At 45.1% G+C, this 27,922-nt stretch overlaps 1 protein-coding gene across 4 annotated transcripts in view; it reads right to left on the bottom strand.

The window, feature by feature from the left end:
• Nucleotides 1-27,171, bottom strand: part of DLG5 (discs large MAGUK scaffold protein 5) — a 153,011-nt gene extending 125,840 nt beyond the window's left edge. For all 4 annotated transcript variants that reach the window (XM_060694127.2, XM_034424002.3, XM_034424001.3 and 1 more), the window contains exon 1: nucleotides 25,569-27,171. In XM_060694127.2, the coding sequence (XP_060550110.2) occupies nucleotides 25,569-25,935 (367 nt within the window). In that variant the 5' untranslated portion in view covers nucleotides 25,936-27,171. The remainder of the gene's footprint in view (nucleotides 1-25,568) is intronic.
• Between the last annotated feature and the right edge of the window lie 751 nt (nucleotides 27,172-27,922).

Below are 27,922 nucleotides of genomic sequence, written 5' to 3'. Positions count from 1 at the left end.
TGCTACTGTTTCCAATTTCTGGTTGTGACATCATTAATGTGGGGTCGCAGTGTACATCTAACACATTTTTTTAAAAAAATTACCATAAGTCCAACCATTGGCTTTTAAAAACACTAGTTTTTAAAAAGTGATTGAAGAAATTATTGGCCTACCCACTGTAGGTAAATTAATGAAAGCATTATAGAATACATGTACCGGTAGTCCTTGACTTATAACAGTTCATTTAGTGACCGTTCGAAGTTACAACGGCCCTGGAAAAAGGGACTTATGACCGTTTTTCAAACTTACGACCTTTGCAACATCCCCATAGTCACGTGATCAAAATTTGGCAACTGACTCGTATTTATGACGGTTGACGTGTCCCTGGGTCATGTGATTCCATTTTGCGACCTTCTGACAAGCAAAATCAAGGGGGAAGTCAGATTCACGTAACAACTGTATGGCTAACTTAACAACTTACGACTATGGCAAGAAAGGTTGTAAAATGGAGCAAAATTAACTTAAGCTGATGGTGTTATCTAGTTTTGGTCATGAAATATCTACAAGAAAACCAGCAAGCTCAGAGAGCACCAAGAACCCCTCATGTCAACCCTGAGCTACAAATATCCTCCTTTATTGGTGAATTTGCTTAACAACTATCTCGCTGAGCAACAAACATTTTGGGCTCAATTATGGTCGTGAGATGAGGACTACCTATACAAACAAATATAGGATCTGCGAAAGGACAATCCCTCTGAAGAAGGATCAAGACAGTTTTTGACAGCTTTCAGTCCATTTTCTCTCCAATTATTTGGGAGCACCTATACATGCGTGGGTAGAGGTGATGTGGTAAACAATGTCAAAATCTTTTCCAAACAAGAACTAAATTAACCCTTACATCAAGCACAGTTAGCAATCGTGGGACAAGTCTTTTTTAACCTGAATAAAACAACAGGAGACAAAGAAATGAAGATAAATGGCCAATTCTTTCACCGGGAAGTGATTAACAGAGGAGTTTTGGCTATGGATGAAGTCTAATTATTATTACAGTCCTTAACCCAAAACCCAACGTAATAGATAAAACCTGATACATAATATTCATATTTAAGTGAGGTTATTTCAGCAGATAATTATTTAAAGCCACGATGGGTCTATCTGCATTGTTGAGGGACATATTTTTGCCACAAAATAGGTGACTTTAGGATTTTGGTTTACCTAACACCAAAGTTTGGTACCGCTTCTAGAAAAAAAAACCTGGGTTAACCATTTTCTTGGGTCCCATCTTGGAGACCAGGAATAATCTGCAATTTAAGCCGAGACATGAAGAAGCCACATTTTGTGATGACCTTAAAATCAGGGGTGAAATCCATTTTTTTTTTACTACCGGTTCTGTGGGCGTGGATTGGGGGTGTGGTGTGGCTTGGTGGACGTGGTGGGGGAAGGATACTGCAAAATCTCCATTCTCACCCCCCAGCCAGAGGTGGTATTTGGCGGTTCTCCAAACTACTCAAAATTTCCGCTGCCGGTTCTCCGAACTGCTCAAAATTTCCGCTACCGGTTCTCCAGAACCTGTCAGAACCTGCTGGATTTCACCCCTGCCTTAAATTGTTTAGGATAGCAAATTCCCCGAAAGGATATTTCCAAATTGGATGAGTGCGTTTCAAAATGGACAAATATAACGCAAAGTTTCATGGACCAAAATTAACTTCAAACATACAGTAAGCAGATGGGATACCGACTAGTAGTAGGAATAACAGGAAAACAATCATGGGAAGAGGATCAGTTGGAAATCTTGAATCCAGTTCTGCTCACCATGACATAAAAACAGATGCTGAAACTCTAGAAAGAACGCAGAGAAGAGCGACAAAGATGATTAAGGGTTTGGAGGCTAAACTGCATGATGAGCAGTTAAGGGAACTACATATATGTAGCCTCAGGACAAGAAGGATTTGGGGGTGACATGATAACTGTCTTCTAGTACTTGAAGGGCAGTCACAAAGAAGAGAAGGTTGACTTATTCTCCAAAGTACCTGAGGGCAGGACAAGAAGTAATGAGTGGAAGAACATTAGAGAGAGATCCAACCTAGAACTAAGCAGAAATTTGCTGACAGTGAGAACAATTAATCAGTGGAACAGCTGGCCATCAAAAGTTGTAAGTACTCCCTTGCTTGAGGTCTTCAAGAAAAGATTGGAAGACCTCCAAGGTCTCTTCCAGCCCTTTGATTCTAAGGAAAGTACAAGGTGAAAAAATAAAATGAAACAAAAAGATAATAAAAAAAATAACAACAACCAGTGTGCATTCCTATTGTAAAATAGTAAAAATTCTGTGCCAAGAAACCATGAAAAGAAATTTGAGATTGATGGGAATGTAAAGTGGCATACAAATATATGAAATATGACACATACACACAATATGTGTGTAGGTGTGTACACATGCATGTATATATAAACACACACACACACACATATATATAGTGTGTGTATCTATCTATCTCTATATCTACTATCTCTGTGTGTGTATATACACACACACGCACACATATATATATACATATACAGACATAAGCTTCCTAACAGACAGGAAGCAGCAGATGAAGCTAAGCAGAATCACATCAGATACCTGTACAATTAGCACAGGGGCACAAGGCTGTGTGCTCTCTCCACTTCTCTTCTCTCTATATACTAATGACTGCATCTCAAATGATCCATCTGTTAAACTACTGAAGTTTGCAGATGACACAATAGTGATCGGTCTCATTCGAGACAATGATGAGTCTGCATACAGACGGGAGGTTGAACAACTAGCCTCATGGTGCAACCGGAACAATCTGGACACTCAAAACCGTAGAAATGGTGGTAGACTTTAGAAGAAACCCTTCCATACTTCCACCTCTCACAATACTAGACAACACAGTATCAACAGTAGAGACCTTCAAATTTCTAGGTTCTACCATATCGCAAAATCTAAAATGGACACCTAACATCAAAAACGTCATCAAAAAAGCACAACAAAGAATGTTCTTTCTGCGCCAACTCAGAAAGCTCAAACTACCCAAGGAGCTGCTGATCCAGTTCTACAGAGGAATTATTGAGTCTGTCATCTGCACCTCCATAACTGTCTGGTTTGCCTCTGCAACCCAACAAGAGAGACACAGACTTCAGAGGATAATTAGAACTGCAGAAAAAGCAATTGCTACCAACCTGCCTTCCACTGAGGACCTGTATACTGCACGAGTCAAAAAGAGGGCTGTGAAAATATTTACAGACCCTTCGCATCCTGGACATAAACTGTTTCAACTTCTACCCTCAAAACGACGCTATAGGGCACTGCACACCAGAACAACCAGACACAAGGACAGTTTTTTCCCCGAACGCCATCACTCTGCTAAACAAATAATTCCCTCAACACTGTCAAACTATTCACTAAGTCTGCATTACTATTAATCTTCTCATCGTTCCCTTCACCCATCTCCTCCCACTTATGACTGTATGACTGTAACTTTGTTGCTTGTATGCTTACGATTTATATTGATATTGTTTCCTAATGCTTATTTGTTCCCTATGACTATCATTAAGTGTTGTACCTTATGATTCTTGACCAATGTATTTTTTCTTTTATGTACACTGAGACCATATGCACCAAAGACAAATTCCTTGTATGTCCAATCACACTTGGCCAATAAAGAATTCTATCTATTCTATATACAGACACACATACACACACACACATATATACATACACACATATATAGTGTGTGTGTGTCTATCTATATCTGTGTATGTATGTGTGTGTGTGTGTGTGTGTGATATTTCATATATGTGTATGTCACTTTATATTCCTATCAATCTAAAATTTATTTTCATGGTTTCTTGGCGTAGAATTTTTACTATTTCACAATAGGAATGCACACTGGTTGTTATTTTTTTTCCATCTTTCTGTTTCATTTTATTTTTTCACCTTGTACTTTCCTGTGTCTGTGTGTGTGTATACACACACCCACACATATCCATACATATACCCATATACACACATATGTCATCATCCTTCTAGTCCTTGTCTAGCCATTGCAGGATGAAAGCTTCTTCTGCATGTTTCCAACCCATACGGTCCCGAGCTTTTTTTTGCCTGCCATACTTGCTGATGTTGTCCATCCATCTTGTTTCAGGTCTCTTTCATGGGTGCTTATGATCAAGTGGGACCCGTTCTACCACTGCCTTGGTCCACCTGCCATCAGTTCTTCTTTCTAGGTGACCAGCCCGTTTCCATTTCAATTCTTTTACTCTCTTGATGGCATCCTATATTTTGTTCTCTGATCCATGTGCAGGTCTTTCTATCTTGTCTTGTGATGCCGAGCGTGTCTCTTTCTGTGGTTCTGAGCCAGTGGTGAAATCCAATTTTTTTTACTACCGGTTCTGTGGGCGTGGCTTGATGGGCATGGTGAGGCTTGGTGGGCGTGGCAGGGGAAGGATACTGCAAAATCCCCATTCCCACCCGACTCCGGGGAAGGATATTGCAAAATCTCCATTCCCATCCCACTCTGGGGCCAGTCAGAGGTGTCATTTGCTGGTTCTCCGAACTGCTCAAAATTTATTATTTATTTATTTATTTATTGGTTCAATTTATATGCCGACCTTCTCCAGAGACTCAGGGCGGCTTACAATGCGTTAAGCAATAGCCTTCATACTTTTGTATATACCTGCTTAGTAGGGCTTTTGGGCCCCCCTAAGTGGTGTTCTTTTTTATACAAAGTCAGCTTATTGCCCCCACAATCCGGGTCCTCATTTTACCTTCCTCGGAAGGATGGAAGGCTGAGTCAACCTTGAGCCTGGTGAGATTTGAACTTGCAGTAATTGCAGGCAGCTGGTGTTACTTAACAGCACTTTAGTCTGCTGCACCATCAAAATTTCCGCTAACGGTTCTCTGAACTACTCAAAATTTCCGCTAACGGTTCTCCAGAACCTGTCAGAACCTGCTGGATTTCCCCCCTGTTCTGAGCCATTGCGCCACCTGGTTCAGTGGTTAAGGATGCTGAATTTGGCAGCTGGAGTCACCAGTAGGTTTGAGACCCGAGCAGCATGGGACAGGATGAGCCTCCCAATCCTTGTCCCAACTCCTGCCCACCTAGCACTTCAAAAAGCATGCAAATGCGAGTAGACAAATAGGTACCGCTTTAGATAATGTTGTGCCTGTGTGTGTATAATCCTTGTTATCATTTCACAGGGCACAACTGCACTCAACAGAGGGGGCAAAAAAAGAAGTTTTTAAGATTTGGTTCGAGATTTTTTTTCCAATGGAAAAATAAGACACCCACGTTTCATATAAACGAAGAAATAGATAAATAACCTGAGCATCGCGACATGAGCTGCACATCTAAGAAATGCCTGGAAAAGAAGAGCCCAAAAGGAACTTGCTTTTAAGGCAAGCTGGGGAAGAGATGAAGTGGGGGGATTTACCAAGGGAGGTTATGCAATTATAGATTAAGCCTGGTGAAAGGAGAAATGAAATACCAGCTCTCTCCTACGATTGTAGAGCTACAGATCACTCACTGAGCCTGAATGAGGAGCATTTATAACGGAGAAAAGGATATCCTTCTGCAATTAAACTCCACAATTCTCCACTGTTGTATAAAAGGTTCTGTTATCCTAGTCATAATGGCAAAGGTCAATATATTGCCAGTAATATTGGATGCCATATGCCCCCGAATGCCAATTTATAAAGACGACCATTGTTTTCAAATCCTGCTTCAGAGGTTCTTCCTTGGCCATTGCCAGATAACTCTTTGGGATGCTCAGGCGGGCTTGGGCTCGTGGTTCTTCTAAATTAGCATTGCTAAATTTGTATCGTTTGTGGATAGTGTGTCGAAATTCCAAAATACTGACTTGGGGGTTTCGCTCCGCACGGAGAATTGTAATTTGATAATGCTGTAGACCCAAAGTACCGCAGACGCGATGACTCAGGAAAACAAACAGCTAAGCTTAATGATCTTCTGAACCATTTTTTAAAACTTGCTTTTTCCGTTCTATGTAAACAGCCTGGCCTTCCGCCTATTGCCAATCGTTTCTCAGTCTGTCACACCCAGTATCTTAAACTTAGTAATGGGGGGGGGAGAGGAGAGGAAAGTGGGGGGGGGGCAAGAAACCCCAGAACACCGCAACTGTCATAAATATGAACAAGTTGCCAAGGGTCTGAATTTTGATCATGTGACCACGGAGATTCCCATGGTCGTAAGGATGAAAAACGATCGTAAGTCACTTTTTCCCAGGGCCGTCGTAACATCAAACGTTCACTAAATGAACGGTTGTTAAGTGGAACACTACTTGCAGTCCTAATTTGCAATGGGAGATGCTGATTGCTAGTTATATATTTATATTTGTATAGTTATATATTTATATATTCTTTTTCCGTTGCCAACTTTTTAGCAAGAATAGAAGGTGCTCGGTTGCAATGAGCAATACAGCCACAACAACGCAAACCAGTTGCCATTCTTATGAGCTTCTTGGTTTGCCAAAAACAACAACAACAACAACACACAAGGTAGCATGTACATGCTGGAACCAAGCCCTTTTTGAACCAAAAGATGAGTTTGAAAGGAGGAACTTCCTGAATTGGTCCTCGTTTCTTAAAGTCTACAAGAAAAATCTTTATGAGTAGGTCACATTGCGTTTGGAAGTCAGTTTATAAGTTAAATCATTCCTGATTCACCTTTCGCCAAGTTAATCAATCCGACAACCAACCAACCAAGCCCTCTAACTTTCTTCCTACCGTTTTGATCATAAAACAGATCCAAAAACCTTACCGTTTTAGTTCTAGCTGACATCTTCAAGGCATAGCAAACTGTTTTATCATGTGAAACTCCAGCTAGCTAGCCTATTCAAACCGATCATTGGCTGTCGCCGAACAAGCCTGTAATTTAATTGTGTTTGCCCTAAATTCCTTCATTAATTATATTCTAAGTAAGGCAGAGCCGGCTGGGGAAACAGAGAGGGAAAAAAAAAAAAACCCCAGCTCTAAGAAAGCCAAATGTGGGATGGGCTGAATACATGTACAAGTATTTATTTCCTTTAAGAGAAGTGCTTAGCACTAAAAAAGGCACGTTCAGGAATTGCAGTGAAAGAGCACAGACGGAGCCATCCAGGGAAAATTAAGTTGCCCATGAAGTACAAGGTTCAGACAGGCCTAAACTCAAATCTTAAATATGGTTTTATTGCCAGGAAACCCTAAGGGGCCTCCCGCCTACGCAGCCCTCACACTACCGTAATCTAACTACAACTCCTAGACAAAAAAAAAAAAAAAAGCCATATCAGTTAAACCCACTTAAAAGACACGATGAGAGTAGTGGCCTTCAATTTACTCCAGTTTTCATCTCAGAACGCAAACGAAGCGAACCGTCATTCCAGACAGCATAATAATCCCACCCAGAGGCACAGCCACGTCGGTCCAAATACATCAAACTGGCCTTCGTGGGCCTGATAGGTTGTTATATTTTTATGGTACGGAGCTCCTTTAAAAAAAAGAAAAGAAAATTAAAAAGCCGTTTTGCTCATTCCTATAAACCGCAAACTGACAAAGGCGGTGGGGCAGGAAACGGAGGGGATAACAGAACATGGAACGAAGCCGCCTTCGGAGAAATAAATGTGAACTATTTTGAGTGTTTTGTATATCACTAAAAAGCAGTGGCTCAGTGGCTAAGACACTGAGCTTGTCGATCGAAAGGTCAGCAGTTCAGCGGTTCAAATCCCTAGTGCTGCGTAACGGGGTGAGCTCCCGTTACTTGTCCCAGCTTCTGCCAACCTAGCAGTTCGAAAGCAGGTAAAAAATGCAAGTAGAAAAACAGGGACCACCTTTGGTGGGAAGGTAACAGTGTTCTGTGCGCCTTTGGCATTTAGTCATGCCGGCCACATGACTACGGAGACGTCTTTGGACAGCGCTGGCTCTTCGGCTTTGAAACGGAGATGAGCACCGCCCCCTAGGGTCGGGAACGACTAGTACATATGTGCGAGGGGAACCTTTACCTTTACCTTTACAAAGCAAAAAGATGGAATGTTTTAGAATTATAACTGAAGGAAGTAGTTTTGGACATTTTGGAAACATCAATCATTCTGCATTTTCACCCCAGGTAGGGTAGCAATCTATGCCCATGATGGCGAACCTATGGCATGCGTGCCGGAAGTGGCACACGGAGCCATCTCTCTGGGCATGCCAGCTGTCGCTCGTTCTGGCATTCCCGTGTGCGTGCCGGGGAACTGTTCTTCCTGTTTCCAGCACTGCCTCACACACTGGGATCTGCTCTTCCAGTTTCTGGCACTCCCCCGTGCGCTCGCATTTCGGCACTCGGTGCCAAAAAGGTTCACCAACACTATGCCGAGAGCTACTTTCTACTCAACTTATAGAAAATTTATAGCTGCAGGGTTGTTTGGGAATATACTTTTTATTCATTTATTACACTGTTTGCCTATCTCCCCGATACGATTCCATTACTAGGTGGTATCCTACCAGCTTATGTTTGAAGTTAGGAGTTTTGGCTCGTTGCAGCTAGTCCTTGACTTACAATCATTCATTTAGTGACCGCTCGAAGTTACAGCGGCACTGAAAAATGTGACTTGCGACCGTTTTCACTCTTACGGCCATTGCAGCATCCTCGTGGTCACATGATCAAAATGTGAGTGCTTGGCATTTATTTATGATGGTTGCAGTATCCTGGGATCATGTGATCCCTTTCTGTGACCTTCTTGCAAGCCAAGCCAATTGAAAAAGCCACATTCACTTAGCAACCGTGTTACTGACTTAACCACTGCAGTGATTCACTTAACAAAATCTGGCAAGAAAGGTCGTGAAATGGGGTGGAACTCACTTAGCAACTGTCTCGTTTAGCAACAGAAATTTGGGGCTCAATTGTGGTTGTATGTCGAGGGCTATCTGTACATTTAAATAGATCCCTATAGAACAGGGAACACGGTCCTATTTTTGCCATTGGTGAGGAAAAAAAGGAATTTAGATTAAAAGCTCCTATCAACAAGATTGTCTCTCCTACTCCTCTTGCCCCAGGAGGTAGATATATTTTTAGTTGCATTAAATAAACTTTTTTCTGGGTTTCTCAGTCAGCCAGCTTTAGGACAAAGAACAGTTGATTGTGTTTAACCAAAAAAAGATTTGTTCAATTAACACGTCACTTCCATGGAGTTTTCTTAATGTTTTCATGCGTTTGTTTCTTTTTTTTAGCAACGATCTTCTGGTGCAATTTTTCGGTAGGCACTGATCAGTCACGAAATAACAGATCTGTTTGTTTGTTTGTTTTCCCTTTACCTTGCTTGTAACCTGGAAGCCTAACCAAAACAACCGCTCTGTTCTCCGCTGATATTGTTGTTGTTTGCAGGTAAGGATGGGTGGAAAGCTGCAGGTGGTGAGTTAGTTGCATAAACAGCATTTATGTTCCTGCAGCAAAAAATACACCAGCGCATACACAGAGCCGCCTGACATGTACCAAAGTAAAATGTTTGCACTCCGAAAATCAAACTCAAGAGGAAACAAACATAGACACAATGCGTCTGCACACCGATGCTTCACCTAGCCAAAACACATTGCTATTTTAGTAACCTTTTCATGCACACAATATCCTCAGGTCAGCCATCCATGTGCAAAGTTCAGCAACGCAGACACGAGCACGGCTTTCCGTTGGCCAGGCTGCAAAACCAAGCACCACAAATAGCACGTTGGATTCAAGATCCACTCTCCTTTCTCAATAGGAAAGATTTTTATTTTTATTTATTTATTTTTTTTAAATAAAAGAGGAAAGCAAACACCAGTAACTGGCTAGACAGTCTGACAGGCTGTTCAATTGCAAACAGCCGTCCTCTGTCTGGCCATGTGTTTAAATGCTTATTTCATCTCGACGTTCACTCCTACATCACCCCAACCCCTTTCAACCAATACCACTGAGGGCACAGCAAGTCTGTACTGGATAGGCTGGAGAAAAAAAAAAACCTGCAGGAATACAGGTAATCCTCAAGTTACAACAGTTCATTGCCGCATCCCCTGGGTCACGTGATCAAAAATTCAGGCCCTTGGCAACTGGTTCATATTTACGACGGGGTCACACGATCCCCATTTGCAAACGACCGACGAACAAAGTCAACATAGGGAAGCCGGATTCACTTCACAGCCGGGTTTCTAACTTACCGGCTGCAGGGATTCGTTTAACCACGCTGGCGAGAAAGGTCGTAAATATGGGGTAAATGGATACGTAACACATGTCTTGCTTAGTGACGGAAATTTGGGGCTCCGTTGTGGCCGAAAGTCGAGGGCTACCAGTAAAAGCAACTTGATTTCAAACTACAAAGCATCCGTTTTATAACCGTGTTTGGAGTATTCAACAAAAGTCAAAGAAGCAAGGTTTTTTCCCCCTTCGTTCAGAAGAAAACGAAGATTCTCGAAGCCCTGGTGGCACAGTGGTTAGAAGGCAGTATTGCAGGCTAACTCTGCGCACTGTCAGCAGTTCGATTCCCACCGGCTCAAGGTTGACTCAACCTTCCATTCTTCCGAGATTGGTAAAACGAGGACCCAGATTGTTGGGGGGCAACAGGCTGATTCTGTAAACCACTTAAGAGAGGGCTGTAAAGCACTATGAAGCGATATATATGTCAGGCCTGCAAGCCATCTTTTTCATTGGATCTTCAGGCCTGCCACATTTACTACTGTGGGAAATTGGGGGGGGGGATTGTATGGGGTGATATATAGTCATAATAACATTCCTTTCTCAGAGAGTCAAGGACATCTTGCCCTGCACCTGGATGGCTGGAACTGGGAGGCATCTCCAGTTGGGACGGTGCCTGGATTGGACCATGTGATGGACATGAGGATGTTGGGCAGGGACTTGGACTTTCCTTTGGGTGGGGAAAATCTGGAAGCTTTCAGATTCGGGTTTTCCCAGATGTGCCGATATGACACCTCTAATAAAATGGAACTTTGAGGAAACACAAGCCTCGGAGTTTTCTTTTGTTGGGGGTGTTACTTGGAACCCTGACAATGTAAGTCTTAAGTGCTATTGCTATCAACTCAGCCTTCCATCCTTCTGAGATCAGTAAAATGAGGACCCAAATGGTTGGGGGCAGTAGGTCAACTCTGTAAACCGCTTAGAGAGGGCTGTAAAGCACTGTGGAGCAGCATGTAAGTCTAAGTTGCTATTGCGATTTATCTCTTTTGTTTCTGCTGAGAATTCCCAATAGCCGTTTCTAAGCTGGAACATTCTGGTGATGAAATCTTTCCTGCATCTCTCCCAAGCGTCGTGCATCTTCTGCTGGAAATCTGGACCGAAACAGCTTATTTCGGATCCTAGATCTCTTATGTGGATGAAGTTTTTCATGGAGGTAGTGCTTGCTGTGACCCAGGCCCAAGTAGGTATTATCAGACGCAATCAGTTCGAAACAAATAGACTTTATTAGAACAGCTGAGAATTAACTCGTTCTCAGCGTAGTCCAAACTAATTCAAAACAAATTCTTCATAACACAGTTCTTCAGCCTTATCACCAACCTTGGTCTAATTAGGCAACCTGCCAAAGGCTTTTCTTGGCAAAAGTTCAGAAGCAGAAGACGCCAACAAGAAATAAATGCAGCAAGACAAAAAACAAATCTAACAACGTTGTTTTCCGACAAAGAGCCCAAGAGCCGTTGCGGGTCTTTTAAGCCTTATGGGAGGGGCCAATCATCTCTTGGCCTTACTCCCAAGTCGTCCTCTCTGCTTTAGCTGCTCTTGCCTTCTGGCAGCTCTTCTCATGCGTGCACGAGGAACAGGCTCCTCCTGTTTCTCTGCCTCTCTGCTGTCAGCCTCTGGAGGCTCCGGAGTCAGCACGTCACTCCCAGATGGCCCTGGCCCCATCTCTGCCTCCGACGCAGAGCCCTCATCTGGGCCTACCCCAGCCTCCAGGACTGGCCCATGTTCTTCCTCAGCCTCATCACTGTCCGACTCCACTGCCAGGTCTGCAGGTTGCTGACGGACCACAACAGTGCTCAACTTACAATAGTTTTGTTTAATGACCACTGGAAGTTATAACGGCATGGAAATAAGTGACTTGAGACCGTTTTTCACAATGACGACCTTTGCAGCATCCCGATAGTCACGTGATCAACCTTCAGGCACTGGGCAGCTGACTCATATTTATGACGGTTGCAAAGTCCCAGGGTCATGTGATCCCCTTTTGAGACCTCCTGACGAGCAAAGTCAGAAACCAGATTCACTTAGCAACCGGGTTACTAACTTCAACCGCTTCAGCGATTCACTTAAAAATGGAATAAAGGGACACCTAACAACTGTCTCGCTTAGCAACGTAAATTTTGGACTCAATTGTGGTCGTAGCTCAAGGACTATCTGCAGGAAAGCAGTGATTCAGTTTTTATTTGGCTGATACAATTAATGTAAGTTCACAAAACAGCTTTGGATGGCTGGTTAACCTGCTTTCTGCCGGTAAGAAGATAAAGGTAAAGATTCCCCTTGCACATATGTGATAGTCATTCCTGACTCTAGGGGGCAGTACTCATCTCCGTTTCAAAGAGCCAGCGCTGTCTGAAGACATCTCCGTGGTCATGTGGCAGGCATGACTGAATGCCAAAGGTGCACAGAACACTGTTACCTTTCCACCAAAGGTGGTCCCTATTTTTCTACTTGCATTTTTTATGTGCTTTTGAACTGCTAGGTTGGCAGAAGCTGGGATAAGTAACGGGAGCTCACCCCATTACGCGGCACTAGGGATTCGAACCTCTGAACTGCCGAACTTTCGATCGACAAGCTCAGCGTCTTAGCCACTGAGCCACCGCATCCCTTGGTAAGAAGATACCTAGTGGTTAAAGCATCAGGCCAGAAAACGAGCATAGCCAAGAAAATCTTGGGATAGTCTCCCTCAGCTCAACCCACCTCACAGGTCTGTAGTTGGGGGAAAAAATAAGGGCCAAAAGGTGTGTTGGATATACAGGTAATCCTCAATTTACAACAGCTCACTTAGTGACCAGTCAAAGTTACGACACTGAGGAAAGTGACCTATGACCATTTTCCACACTTAAGGCCATTGTCGCATCCTCTCGGTTGTGCGGTCAATATTCAGATGCTTGGCAACTGACTTGTATTTATGACAGTTGCAGTATCCCAGGGTCAAGGGTTCCCCTTTTACGACCTTCTGACATACAAAGTCAACAGGGAAGCCAAGGTTGACTTCACCACCACCGTGTCTCTACCTTAACAGTGATGCACTTAAACAACTGTGGCAAGAAAGGTCGGAAAATGGGACTGAAGAAATCTGAATTGCAACTGATGCAACTGAAATCTGGGGGTCCATCGCAGTCGTAAGTCGAGGACTACACCCGTTGAGATCTTTTGCGGCCTGTTGATCTGTTCCAATGCTGGAATGTTCTCGATGGCTGTACGTGCAGCCACATGTACAACATGAGTGACTCAATCTGGCATCCCTTTTGTGAACGCAAGATTGGCTTCCATCTCTGTCTGAATTCCACATTAGCATAGTTTGCAGGGAAGGCGTTGCACCTTCAACCCCAAAGAAGAGTTGGCCACTACATTTCTCACTAGAAGAGACGATCTGTAGCTGAGGGTTGAACTGTGGGGTCCTTGCTGCTTCCCTGAGCTCGGCGTTTTTCTTGACCCATTGCATTAGCTACCTAGCACTGATGATGTTACCCAGATGGGTCGTGAAACGTCTCCAAGAAAACCACCAAGCTCTAAAGAGAGCACTGAATTCTCCCCACCACCACCACTCCCTGTCTGCCATGAAGATATACCATTCATACTGTAAGGTAGGAATGGGAGAAAGACTTATTATATTATAATCAATTTCAGAGCACCTAAATAAAGACTTTGAGAGGCAAGTCAAAGAGGAGGAACAGGAAATCCTAAAAGGAGAAAAACCTTATTTTGCTGGATTCTTGCTGGGATAAAATATATCATCTCGAGCTCTTAAGAGGAAAAGCAAGAAGGAAATACAAGAATCAAACAGGGTGGATAAAAATCAATGATTTTTTTTAAAAAAATCATTTTTTAATTTAAATTGGATTTTTTATTTTTATCAAATTTATTAATAAAATGCTTTTGGAATAAAAAATTATCTAGTTTTCTATTTAAGATACATTCATAATTCAGTTTATTCAGCATTGAATGGAGCTTAGCACGAGGCTGTATATTCTGCAATATTGGGACTGTCGGTGATTCAACAGCGGGTCAGAGGAGGAGCCGCTGCAGGACAGAGATGACAGCTGCTCTTTAAAAATTATGATTTAAATTGAGTTGATCTAAATCAAGCCTTTTTACTAGTGATTTAAATTGTGATTTAAAATCGTGATTTAAATCACGATTTAAATCGTGATTTAAATCGTGATTTAAATCGACTTAAATCAAATCCACCTGGAATAAAATAAATACATCACAATATCAGGAGTTTTGAGTCCGTCTGGAAGAGTCCTGGCAGGTTTTTTTGGATGAAGTTTTTTGGAAGTAGTTTGTCATTGCCTGCTTCCAAGGGCTGAGAGAGAGAGCCTGGCCCAAATTCACCCAACTGTCTCTGTGCCAAAAGCAGGAGTAGAACTCACAGCTCATCAAATTCTAACCAGGTGCCTTAACCATCATACCAATCTAACTCTGTGCAATGGGATTTAGTCAGGCAAAATCTTCCTATGGTGAGCTGAGTAAAAATCTTGAGTAGAGGGTATGGAAGACCTCGAATCCTCACCATAAGAAAGAGAAGCAACTTCTGACCAATATAGTGGATAATAATGACTATAGAATATAGGTAGTCCTTTCTTATGACCACAATACAACTAGAATAGATAATGTGAAACTAAGGAGATTTTTTTTAACCCCCCCCCCACCCAAATGCTGTTTAAAAGTCCAATTCCAAATTCAAACATTTTAATTAATTTAATTTTAATTTGGTTGCGCTGACACGCAAGTTGGGTCAATGACCTGACATAAAGCAATGGACAGATTGATTGAATTCAGGAATACAGATAACAACAGTTGAATTATTTTTCACTTCTTTGTTGAAGGGAAAAGAAACCAGGATTTTTTTAAAAAAATTCCTAAGCATAATTAAAAAAAATATTTAGTTGTGATGAAATTCTGGTTTTCTAGGAGGAGGAAAGACTCACCCAAATGTCAGCGATTAAAAAAATGAGGTTAGTTTACAGTCTAATGATTTGAGAAGTATAAAATGACCTTGTTTCTAAAGTGAAAAGCATTTTTTAAAAAAAACAAAAAATCAAAATAATTTATTTATAAAGTTGGGAGCGAAAAATGAGACTATCCTTTTGAAAAAAAGTACCGTATTTTTTGGAGTATAAGACACTTTCCCTTCCAAAAAAGTGGGTGAAAATATCTGTGCATCTTATACAGCGAATATTGCAGAGGGGGGGAGGGGGCGGCGCCAACCAGCTGTTCTAGAATGGGCCATGGTGGCAGCGGCAAACGGGCCGTGGCGGTGGCAAACGGGCGGTGCTGAATGGGTGGCAGTGGCAAACAGGCGGTGGCAAATGTGCAGCAGCAGCAAACGGGCCACGGCAAACGGGCCATGGCAAACGGGCCACGGCAAACGGGCCAGATGAATACCGGATGGATGCTGGGAGGCAGAGGCAGATTTTTTTTTCTTGTTTTCCTCCCCAAAAGCTAGGTGTGTTTTATAATCCGGAGCGCTTTATAGTCTGAAAAATACAGTACTTAGGCACTTTCATTTACTAAAAGGACAATCCAACATAACCTTGGTTATAAAGATTTCCATTAGGAGCAGCTACCCTTCCCAGAGGAATTCTTAAAATAAAATCCATCGTGTTTTGCAGTGCCTTCATCTGGACAGACATATTAGCTGTGAGCTTCGTGGCTCAGCGGGTGATACAATATTTTTGGTCCAGCCAGCGAGGCAAAATTGTATTGCCACAATGGAATACCTCATCTTCCTGTTTGCCTGTCATTTGGAAAAGCTAAAAGGGGCTTCTGGGCAGGAATATGCGAGATATGAAACAGACCAAAGGGAATTAACATGGTCATTTCTTTTTCCCCTCACAGACAAAAGGGTTGGGTGGGTTTGAACAACTACACCGAAGTGATGTTTGGCTTCAGCCTTTTTTCAAAGCTTCACGCAGCTCTCGTGGTTGGTACCAATTTAACCCTTAAAAGAGTGTGCAACCAAAACTAGAAACCTTCTTGCCAAAGTGGAGTATTGAATGATGTTGTAAGCTGCCCAAGAGCCACCTTAACTGGTCAGATGGGCAGCATATAAATATAATTAAAGAAACAAATAGAGCCTTGATAGTACAGTGGTCTACGCACCCTGTTATTAACACAGCTGCCTGCAATTTACTGCTGGTTCGAATCTATCCAAGGCTCAAGGTTGACTCAGCCTTCCATCCTTTCTAAGGTAGGTGAAATGAGGACCCAGTTTGTGGGGGCAATAAGCTGACTTTGTATAAAATATACAAAAGTATGAAGGCTATTGCTTAACGCATTGTAAGCCGCCCTGAGTCTCCGGAGAAGGGCAGCATATAAATCAAATTTAAAAAAAAAATACGTTCTTAGCTCCAGAAAGGAAAGGGAGAAGATGTTCAGATACAACACTGGACCAACCTTCCAGAATTGTTGAGGGTTGAGGGAGCTAGGTATATCTACCCTAGATTGAAGAGAAGGATTTGGGAAGACATGATAGCTGTTTTCCCGTACTTGAGAAGTAGAGAGGAGAGGGGAGGGGAGGGGAGGGGAGGGGAGGGGAGGGGAGGGGAGGGGAGGAGAGGAGAGAAGAGAAGAGAAGAGAAGAGAAGAGAAGAGAAGAGAAGAGAAGAGAAGAGAAGAGAAGAGAAGAGAAGAGGGTATTGACTTATTCTCCAAAGCACCAGAGGGCAAGACAAGAAGGAATGGGTGGAAGAATATTAAAGAGACATCCAACCTGGAACTAAGGAGAAATTTTCTGATAGAACAATTAATCAATGGGATCTTCTGGATTGTGGGTGCTGCCAGGATGCATTTGATTTAAATGAAACAGGGTGGATTTGATTTAAATCCTGATTTAAATCACTAGTAAAAAGGCTTGATTTAAATGAACTTGATTTAAATCACAATTTTTAAAGAGCAACTGACATCTCTGTCCTGCAGCGGCTCCTCCTCTGACCCACTGTTGATTCACCGACAGTCCCAATATTGCAGACTATGCAACCTCATGCTACATAACTAAGCTCCATTTCATGCCGAATAAACTAAATTATGAATGTATCTTAAATAGAAAACTATAGATTTTTTTCTCCAAAAGTATTTTATTAAAATAAATTTAATAAAAATTTTAAAAAATCTGATTTAAATTTTAAAAATCTGATTTTTTTGTAATATTAAAAAAAAAATCATTGATTTTTATCCATCCTGGATAGGACAATTAATCAATGGGATCTTCTGGATTGTGGGTGCTGCATCACTGGAGGTTTTCAAGAAGAGTCAACCTTTGAAAAGCATGGTATAAGGTCTCCTGCTCTGAGCAGAGGGTTGGACCAGCGATGAAATCTCGCCGGATCTATCCGGCTTGCGCGAACTGGTAGCGGCGGCAGTGGGAGGCTCTCTCCACCTGCCGGGACATCATTATGTCCTGTTTTTGACCCTCTGTGCTCACACTCCCGAACCGCTAGTGAAGGTATGTGCATTTCACCGCTGGGTTCGACTAGATAGAAGATCTCCGAGGCCCCCTCCAGCCCTATGAATCTACGTTCTATAGAAGTGGACTGAAAAAAAACCCAATGACTTTCTAAGATGAATAGGAGGCATTTTGACAAAGGTCTTCTCCAGTTATTATTTTCACAGCGGAAACCTAATCAATGTGCGCTCATCCATCGTCTCATCATACTAAACACGCCGTCAACTGGATCCAAGGTAACCCTTAATCACTCTCCTGTCTCAAGAAGGAACATCTGCAGCATAGAGAAAGGCTGGCTTGCACAGAATAATCTCTCAGGATCAAATTTATCACCTCAAAGACCAGCTGTCAGAATAAACTGTCATATTCCATCAGGCCATTCCGGCTCAGTTCAACTCTGGAACAGAAGCAACTTCAGCTGCACAATTCCGCCCCGAGGTTTTTGAACTGCTTAACCTAATGCGTCGCAACAGCACTTCGCACAGAAGACTTAACAACTGCAAGAGAGGCATCTGGTTGCCCGTATTTAGATGCTATTCTCGGGGAAGGAGGTGGGGATGAACCTGGAGTTGACACCGGTCTCTTCGTCTAGAAATGCAATGCATATGCAACAACTGTTTAGCATTTGAAGATACTCAGAAAACAGATGCTCTGCTAGAGAAGGAAAGACCGTTCACAGGCATAACATTTGTTCTTGCTTGGGGTTTGAACCATTCAACCACCCAGTGGTGGGTTGCTACTGGTTCGCCCAGGTTCAGATGAACTGGTAGCGGCAGTGGCAGGAGGCTCCGGCCACCCGCTTATGCGCATGCGCAGAAGCGTTGTGCGCGTGCGCACAAGCGAACCAGTAGCAAACTAAATTGAAACCCACTACTGCAACCACCGTTGATAAAAAGGAATCTGCCTACTCTTAGGGAATCTACCACTGATTCGGAGGCGCAGTGGTTAGAAGGCAGAATTGCAGGCTGACTCTGCCCACTGCCAGGAGTTTGATTCTGATTGGCTCAAGGTTGACTCATCCTTCTGAGGTCAGTAAAATGAGGACCCAGATTGTTGCGGTGGGCAATAGGCTAACTCTATAAACCGCTTAGCAAGGGCTGTAAAGCACTGTAAAGCAGTATATAAGTCTAAGCACTATTGCTATTGAGTCAGCCTTCCATCCTTCCGAGATCAGTAAAATGAGGACCCAGATTGTTGGGGGTAAGATGCTGTCTCTGTAAAACCGCTTAGAGAGGGCTGTAAAGCACTGTGAAGTGGTATATAAGTCTAAGTGCTATTGCTATTGAGTCAGCCTTCCATCCTTCCGAGGTCAGTAAAATGAGGACCCAGATTGTTGGGGGTGGGGCAATAGGCTAACTCTGTAAACCGCTTAGCGAGAGCTGTGAAGCACTATTAAGCAGTATATAAGTCTAAGGCAGTGGTGTCAAACTCGTGGCCCATGGACCGGATGTGTCATGCACTGGCCATGCCCATGCCCAGTTCAGCAAAGGGGAAAAAAGTCACGAGGTGTCACATGATGCCACCGTGACAACATGAGTTTGACATCCCTGATCTAGGGAGTTTAGGTAAGTACTATCGCTAGTTAATTTTAGGGACACTTCCACACCCAATCTTGACTCACACTGATACCGAACAGTGCCAGTTTGACTGGAACAGAACAAAAATCATTGGCCATGCCACCACATGCAAATTTATTGAAGCCTGGTACTCAACCAATGGATTTATGAACAAATATATCGATTTCGAGCCAACCTACGAACCCATAAGGAGCCGTATCAATCGAGCAAGCAACCAACAATGGCACCAACGCCCTTGTCACTTGGTGACCTTCACACATAATGACCAGCCGGTCAGATGATCCACCGACACCATGAGATCCATGAAAGTGGTGAAGAACTGAAACAAGACGCTTCAACCGAAGTCCCGCCGAGGAAGTCACCTTAGCCTGGTGATGAAACGTTCGGAAGCTAAACCGTAAGCTCGGCAAACAAACCATCACCAACAAACACACTTCCAGACTGTAACTATGTTTATATCCTGTAATCTCTCACAAGGTAGTCTGAAATTGATCGGCGACTGATTTATAATTCTGTAGACTGGGGATCCCCAAGCCCCAGTCTGTGGAGCAGCACCAGCAGAGGTGGTTCACACAGGTTCAAGCGAACTGGTAGCGGCAATTGTGGGTGGGCCCGCCACCCAACCCCGGCTCCATGTCGTGCTATTTAGGCACGTTTTCAAGGCCGGGTGCATGTGCAGAAGGCACACGAGTGAGCAAAGCACATGTGTGGAAGGCCGGGCGAATGCATGGACAACGCGCATGCACATGAAACGAGCGAGCGCATGCGGGGCGAACCGGTGGTAAAGGTAAGTGAAACCCACCCCTGGGCACCACGCCGCGACATGCTAGCAACCAGGCTGTGCAAAGAAAGCGAAGCCCAATCCATGGGATGCAGGTAGCACATGAAACCAGCCCCCTACTCCAAGAGCCCTGGTGGCGCAGCAGACTAAAGCACTGTTATTAACACCAGCTGCCTGCATTTACTGCAAGTTCAAATCTCACCAGGATCAAGGTTGACTCAGCCTTCCATCTTTTCTAAGGTAGGTAAAATAAGGACCCAGATTGTGGGGGCAATAAACTGACTTTGTATAAAATATACAAAAGTATGAAGGCTATTGCTTAATGTATTGTAAGCCACCCTGAGTCTCCGGAGAAGAGTGGCATATAAATCAAAAAGAAAAGAAAAGAAAAGAAAAGAAAAGGAAAGAAAAGGAAAGAAAAGAAAAGAAAAGAAAAGAAAAGAAAAGAAAAGAAAAGAAAAGAAAAGAAAAGAAAAGAAAAGAAAAGAAAAGAAAAGAAAAGAAAAGAAAAGAAAAGAAAAAGAAAAACCTCTCTCCACAGAACCTGTCCCTGGTGCCCCAAAAATTGGGGGCCGCTGCTGTAGACTTCAAAATGCAAAGAAATACAAAAAAGCAGTTCACTCTCTGGCTGCAAGAACCCACTGTCTAACCCCAAGCTACCGCAAGCGTACAAACCCACTCATTCTATACAAAATAAAATAATAATTAAGAAACAACCCCTCTCCCCAATATATTTTGCAGAAGCAGAAACAGAACTATATTTTTTAGAATGTACTTCTGAAACAGAACATTTTTTCCACACATGGTCTCTGCCAGTACCCTGGAAAGATCTTCGGAGGCCCTTCCTTCATTGCTTTTCCGTGCTGAACCCCTCTTGAGAGGCTGCTACAAGGGGAAGCTTCCCAGCCACAAGGGAGTCATTCCTCTGCTCCGTTTTAAAGCTTATTAGCTGCGACGGGATGATAACGCATTATCAGTTTGGCAATTTCGCACGTTTTTCTCAGTAGCGGTTACACCTTAATTGACATGTGGAGGGCCGAAGTGGAGGGCTTTCTACAGAATGCCTGCTGATGGGTACCAGGAGCAGGATTTTTGAAACTTTATGGGGAGAGTAAAAGAAGAGAGAGAAAATTACTGAGCTAAGAGGTGCCAGAAATCATTGGCGCACCTAATCAGCTTCTACTGTATGATCTGGTCTCTCAAGAGCTGGTTGTGAACTCGCCCAGGCATGTGGGCGAGTGAATAAACTGGGTTTATTAAGCCGGATTCAGGCACGCAAATGAACTCCAGAAAGCACAGCATGAAACAGATGCAATCTGGAATTAAGCTCAGTGCTAGGAGAAGCCGCCTCCCAGCATGGTTATATAGACAAGCCACGCCCTCCGCCAGCATAGACCATGCCCGGAAATTGCTTGCCCGGCTCCGCATGGCTGCACAGCTGATTGTCGGGCATCCTGGTTGCACAGCTGAGCATTGGGTGTCCCGGTTCTTTTGCGCTGGCCGCTGCCAGGCACACAGCTGATTGGCGCTCCAACGGGGCTTCTCCGGAGCATGGCTGCAGCCCCTGGCATCACGGACATTCCCACCACCACCAGGATCTCCCCGCCCCCGGTAAGGCAAACCCCGAGGTTTGACACTGCCATGTAAGCCTTACATAGAAGGCTTTCTGGTTGTAACACTGAAGTACAGATCCAACTACAGGTAGTCCTTGACTTAAGACCACAATCGAGCCCAAACCGTCTGTTGTAAAGTGAGGCATTTGTTAAGTGGGTTTTGCCCCACTTTACAACCTTTCTTGCCACAGTTGCTAAGTGAATCTCTGCAGCTGATAAATTAGTAATCCCGTTGTTAAGTGAATCTGGCTTCCCCACTGACTTTGCTCGTCAGAAAGTCACCAAAGGGATGCAGCAACTTGCAGCAATGTGACCTTGGGATGCAGCAACGGTCAGAAGTATGAGCCAGTTGCCAAGCATCTGAATTTTGATCACGGGAAAAATAGTCATAAGCCACTTTTTTCAGTACCGATCGGTCACTACATGAACCGTTGTTAAGTCGAGGACTACCTATATGGTTGAGATTGAGATTCCTACGGATGTCACCAGGTTTAGGATCCCCATAGTGACAGATTACAAGCTGTAACAACCAGCTACACATCCTCCTTAAATTGGACAAGCCAACTTTGAAAATCAATGATCACCATTACATCTTACAGCAGTGGCAACATGCCTTGCACATAATACCTTCTTTTCCCTAATACGATGTTTCTCGATCTCCCCCACCCCATTAGAAAACCCCAAAGAACAAAGAAAACGGAGGAGGGAAATGTCTATCTTCCAACCATCCATCATCAATGCTTGTCTTGAAAAAGACACACCTGTAGCTATTGATGGAAACGTTTTCTATTCCACATTTTGCTCTCCGGAAAAGAAACTTCCATAGTTATGATTTATTATTACCTCCTCCTTGCTGTTACTAGGCAAAAAAAGTAATTATCACATAAAAGCAACTCCTCTTCTAGAAAAAAAAGAAAAGAAAAGAAATGAAACTGCAGACAAAACATAAGGAACCAAAAACCTGCAAGCACTTTTTAGAGGAATGTCAAGAGCAGGTAGAGGCATATTCCAAGCATCTTTTCAGAAAGGGATGGTATTTAATGGATCCTGGATGAGCTTAAAAAGCTAGGTAGAATATGACTTAAGTATCTTTAGGATAGTGAGAGGGGCTGCATATAAATTTAATAAACAAACAAATAAACACAGTGAACAACAATTTTTTTTAGCATATGATGTGTTAAAACATACGAAGAACAGTTTCAGGAATTGGGAATGGCCAGTCTAGAGAAAAGAAGGACTAAGGCTAACACGACCAGTATTTGAGGGGCTGCCACAAAGAAGAGGAGGTCACCCTATTCTCCAAAGCACCTGTTGGTAGGACAATAAGTAACAGATGGAAACCTATCAAAGAAAGATCTAACCTAGAATGAAAGAACAATGCCCCAACAGTGAGGACAATTAACCAGTGGAAGTTGCCTGCAGAAGTTGTGGGTGCTCCATCACTGGAAATTTTTAAGAAGAGATTTGGACAGACATGTCCAGAATGGCATACGGTCTCCTGCTTGAGTAGAGAGTTGGACTAGAAGACTTCCAAGCTCCCTTCCAATTCTCTTTATTATGTATTCTAAATCTTTAGATAAGCGACTACCAGGAACTAGACGGGAGAGTCCAATGTTTATTGGACTTGGCCACTTCAAGATGTGCAGATTTCAACTTCCAGAATGTCCCAGACAGCATGGGAGTTGACATTAACACAACTTCAAGTGGGAAGATTGAGAAACATTTTGGTAGTCAAACAAAACTAAACTTGGGAGACTTCCACCTTGTTGTCACGAAAATTGCACTCTCTACAAAGTTAGGTTGAGTTGAAATGGCCTTGAGGGTTTTTTTTCAGCCAACTATACTGCAGAGAGTGACGGTGACCAACCCTTCTTTATTACATGAACTTCCACCATTGGCAATACAAGCTGAGTGTTTAGATGTGGTCATGTGCCATTTTTCAAGGCAATAACACCATTTTTAATTTGGGCCCAGGGATGAATCAACATTTAGGAGAGATGAGAAATCCATGGAGTTAACAAATTTAGCAAATATGACTTCAGGGCATCTGCAAAGGCAAAACCGATGCCTCTCTTGGTGTCAAATACAAGCAGCCCTCAACTTAACGACTACAATTGAACCCAAAAATGTATGTTGCTAAGTGAGTTTTGCCCCGTTTTACAACTTTTCTTGCCACGTTTTCTTGGAGCGAATCCCTGCAGTTGTTAAATTAGTTAAACGGTTAAGTGAATCATCAACTTTGTCAGGATTCAAAAGGGGATCACGTGACACTTCAACCGTCATAAATGTGAATCGGTTGTCAAGCATCCAAATGTAAATGACGTGACTGAGGGAAATGCTATAACTGTCATCCATGTGAAAAATCATCCTTAAGTCACTTTTTTCAGTGTTGTGTTAACGTCAAATGGTCATTAAGCAATCCAGTTTCAGGAAGCGTCCAGTGGAATTCTCTGCTTAACCCAAAATGTATTTCTTTGCAAAATGTATTTCTAAAACCTACTCAGGGAAGTGAGTCTCACTGATAAATCTAGACAGCCAATCATACTTCCCCCATTGATTCATTGGATGGTCCTAGGCAAGGAGACAGATCCTTGGAAGTCAGGATTATGACTTCATACAAGCTACCTCAAGGCACTTTTGCAACGGTTACTGAGATAATGGAAGCGAAATGTTTTTTTAAGCCCTGCACATTGGTATTATTACTGCTCTGAAAATTTGAGGGTGGGGGGGTGGAAGTCACAATGAAAGCAAGGCTTAAGGCCAGAAGGAGAGCTTCTGGCAGTCTTGGCAGGGGTGTGAGCCGAGATGAATCACCCCCTTTTGAGCAGTTTCTCTCTTCACTTTTGGTGAAGCCATTTGCAAACTCCAAAATTCCTCCGTTAGCAAATTTCTAAGTGTTAGGAAGTGCAACCATCATCTTGTTTTTTGTTTTTTTTTTTTAAAAAAACACTTTTGCCAAACTTAGAGACAAAGTCCTTCCAGCTGAAGCCTTCACGTCTGTCCAACCATCAACCAAGGCAACTTGGTGGCCTCCAAAGGCATTAAAAAAAAAAAAAGCCTGACCCAGCCACAACCGCAGGGATTTCTCCCCGTCCAGAGCTGCCACGAATCCAGATGCCACAAATACATACGGTACCCCTATTTAGTGTTGCCAAAAGAACCTCAACCTTGCAACCTCTGGTGCCTCCAACCCTTCAGTTTGTGGACGCTACCATTGGAACGGAAGTACCGTGTGCTTCCCCCCCCGACTCTTTCTGGATTGGTTCGCCATTTGCACACCTGCAGTGGCCTTTTTGGGGGGAGGGGAAGGGGGCGGGGAAACCAGTCTCCATCCAGGCATGGGACTTTTCCCAGCAAGGTGTTCAATCCGGATGACAGGTACACTTACAACCGTCCATGTATTGACTGCAAAAATTACAACGGTGCTGTAATAAGTCGACTTAATAATAATAATAACTTTATTGTCAATGTACGTGTATACACAGTATACCCATAGAATGAAATTCACTTAACACCCAAAAACCAGGTCCAACACACATAACAATCCCCAAACGCACAGACTTACAACTGTGTTTCACGCTTACGACCGCTGCAGCGTCCCCAGGGCCGCGGGAGCAAAATTCAGACGCTGACTCCCATTTACGGCGGCATCCCGAGGTCACGCGATCCCCATTTTGCGACCTTCCGGCGAGCCAAATCAAGGTGGGAAGCCCGGATTCCCTTCGCCAACTAACTTAACCCTCTGCCGCGATTCACTTAACAACAAAGGTCGTTAAGACGGGGCAAAACTCACTTAACTGTCTCCTTGGGAGAGAGCAATGTTGGGGTTGTAAGTTGAAGGCTACCTGGATGGGAGTGTTCCTGCTTGAATAAACGCTGCCCGGATCTCCCTCTCCCCACCCCCCCCTTCTTCCCAACAGGTAAGCCTACACCTGGTTAGGGGGGTCACCTCCGACTCACCTGCCGACTCTCCCGGCTGCACCTCCTGGGTGTTCAGGTAGAGGATGGAGAGCAGGTGAGGCTGGGTCTTCTCCAGCGCCACCCGCAAGTCCTGGAAGTGATCCCGCTCCTTGGCTAGCAGCAGCTGGAGGAGCAGCTCGGCCTTGCCCACGCTGGCCGGGATCGGCTCGCTAGATCCACCGCCGCCGCCTTCGTCGCCTTCTCCCCCGGCGGCCGGCCTCAGGCCGGCCTCCCGCAGCTGGTGCAAGTCGCGGGGGCTGAGCACGGCCGCCGCCTCCAGCAGCTCGATCACCTGCTCCACCTCGGTCATGGCCTGCGCCAGGCTCTGCTGACACTGGGCCAGCAGCTCTTTGTGCTTGGGCTCCATGGCAGCCGCCGCCGCCGCAACCGCCGGGGCCCTGCGTGAGTCTCCCCGGCCCGAAGCTCCGCGACTCCCCGGCCCGCGATGGCGGCGGCGGCGGCGGCGGCAAGGAGGAGGAGGAGGAGGAGATGCTGGAGGGCGGCTGCAGCTGCTGTTCTGGCGAACGGCGGCCCCGCTTCGTTTCTTTTCTTTTCCTTCTTTCCTTCCTTCCTTCCTCTCTCACTTTCTTTCCTTCCTACTTTGCTTCCTCCCTCCCTCCTTGTCCTTTCTTTTTTTCCTTCCTTCCTTCTTCCGTTCTTTCTTTCCTTGTTTCCTCCCTCCCTCCCTCCTTCTGTCCTCCTTCTTTCCTTCCTTCTTCCCTCCTTGCTTTTCTTTTTTTCCTCCCTCCCTCCTTCTGTCCTTTCTTTCTTTCCCTCCTCTCCTTCCCTTTTTTTCTCCCTCCTTTCTTTCCTTCCTCCTTCCCTCCCTATCTCTGGTCTTCCTTTCCTTTCTTTCTTTCCTCCCTTCCTCTGTCCTTTCTTTCTTTCTTTTTCTTTCCTTCCTTCCTTCTTTCCTTTCCTGCCTTCCTTCCTCCGATGGAGGGAGGAGAAGGAGGAGGAGGCCCCTCCTACCCGCCCAGGGAGCTCCGCAACTTTTCGCCCCTCAGACAATGGGCGCCGCGCGGGGCTCCCACGCGGCCCTCGCCCACCCGCGCCCGGCCAGAGCCAAGGCAGGGAAGGCAGCGAGGGGAAGGCAAGGGGCCGGCCTTCCTTCCCTCCTTCCTTCCTTCCTTCCTTCCTTTCAATGCCTTCTCCTCAGGGCGGATTTCCTCCTCCGACTCGCTACAAAGTTACGCCGCGAGCTTGGCAACTGTTGCTCCCGGGGCCGCCTAGCTGCCGGGCCGCGCAGGGCGGCTCAGCGGGAGAAGCCCGGCGGGGGCTTCCATTCGCCTCCCGAGAAGGCCCCCGACCCCCTTTCGCTGAGGGAAGCCTTCGGCTATCCCGGGAGCTGCTGCCGCCGCCGCCGCCGTTGGTTTTATTTTTTCTTTCTTTCTTTTTTCTTTCAACGGCCGGCGGGGCTCCGCGGTGGGCCGAAGGCGGCCAGCTGCATCCCTCCGTCTCTCTCGTTCTCTCTCTCCCTCCCTCTCTCTCTTTTTCTGGGCGGGCGGTGGGCGCTCCTCCCGGCCGGGCCTGAGGGTCAGCAGCTCCGGCGTTGCCTGGCGAACGCAGCCATCTTTGCTGCACTGGGGCTCGGGCGGGGGCCGCCGCCGCCGCCGCTGCTGCCGCCGTTGCGCTTGGGCTGCAGGAACTGCCTTATCCCCGCCTGGCTGCCTGGGGCCGCCTCCCCCCCCCCGTCCCCGATTGCGCGGCGGAGAGGAGACCGGGGCGGGCGGCCCGCCTCGCCTGCCTGCCCGCCCTCCCTCCTTCCCTCTTCGGCCCCCGCCTAGCGCTTGGAAGAGCAGCCGGGCGAGGCGAGGGGGAAGGCGGCTGCAGCTCCCAGCCTTGGCTCGCCTTGCATTAACTTTCGTTGCAAGCGCCCGCCCTTTTTTTTTCCCCATTCCCAGCCGGGCCGCTGGTGCTTTGGCAGAATCGGCATCTCCTCTGACCCGAAGCTGGGCTCTTATGAAGCTAAGCAGGGTCGGGCCTGGTTGGGACTTGGAGGGGAGCTTTAAATAGATTAACAGAGTTGGAAGGGACTTCATCTAGTCCAACCCCCCCCCCCCCCGTCAAGGAGGAAGACCCTACATCAGTGATGGTTAACCTTTTCCGGACGGAGTGCCCAAAGCGGCTCCACACAAAAATGCGTCTGTGTATCTTAACCCCCCAAAATACAATATGTGTGTAGGTCCCACCCCCCTGCCATGCACTTGCCCCCTACATGTGCACACGGCCCACTGCATGCAGCCTGCCCCTCGTGCATACACACACGGCCCCCACATGTGCCCCGCCACCATGCTTGTGTGTGCGCCCCCTGCATGCGCCCCGCCCCACATGCGCGGCAGAGACACGATGGC

Source organism: Pantherophis guttatus, chromosome 6 (assembly GCF_059756535.1).
Source record: "Pantherophis guttatus breed Tessera chromosome 6, ASM5975653v1, whole genome shotgun sequence".
Taxonomy (NCBI): Eukaryota; Metazoa; Chordata; class Lepidosauria; order Squamata; family Colubridae; genus Pantherophis; species Pantherophis guttatus.
This window is presented reverse-complemented; position numbering and strand designations above follow the sequence as displayed.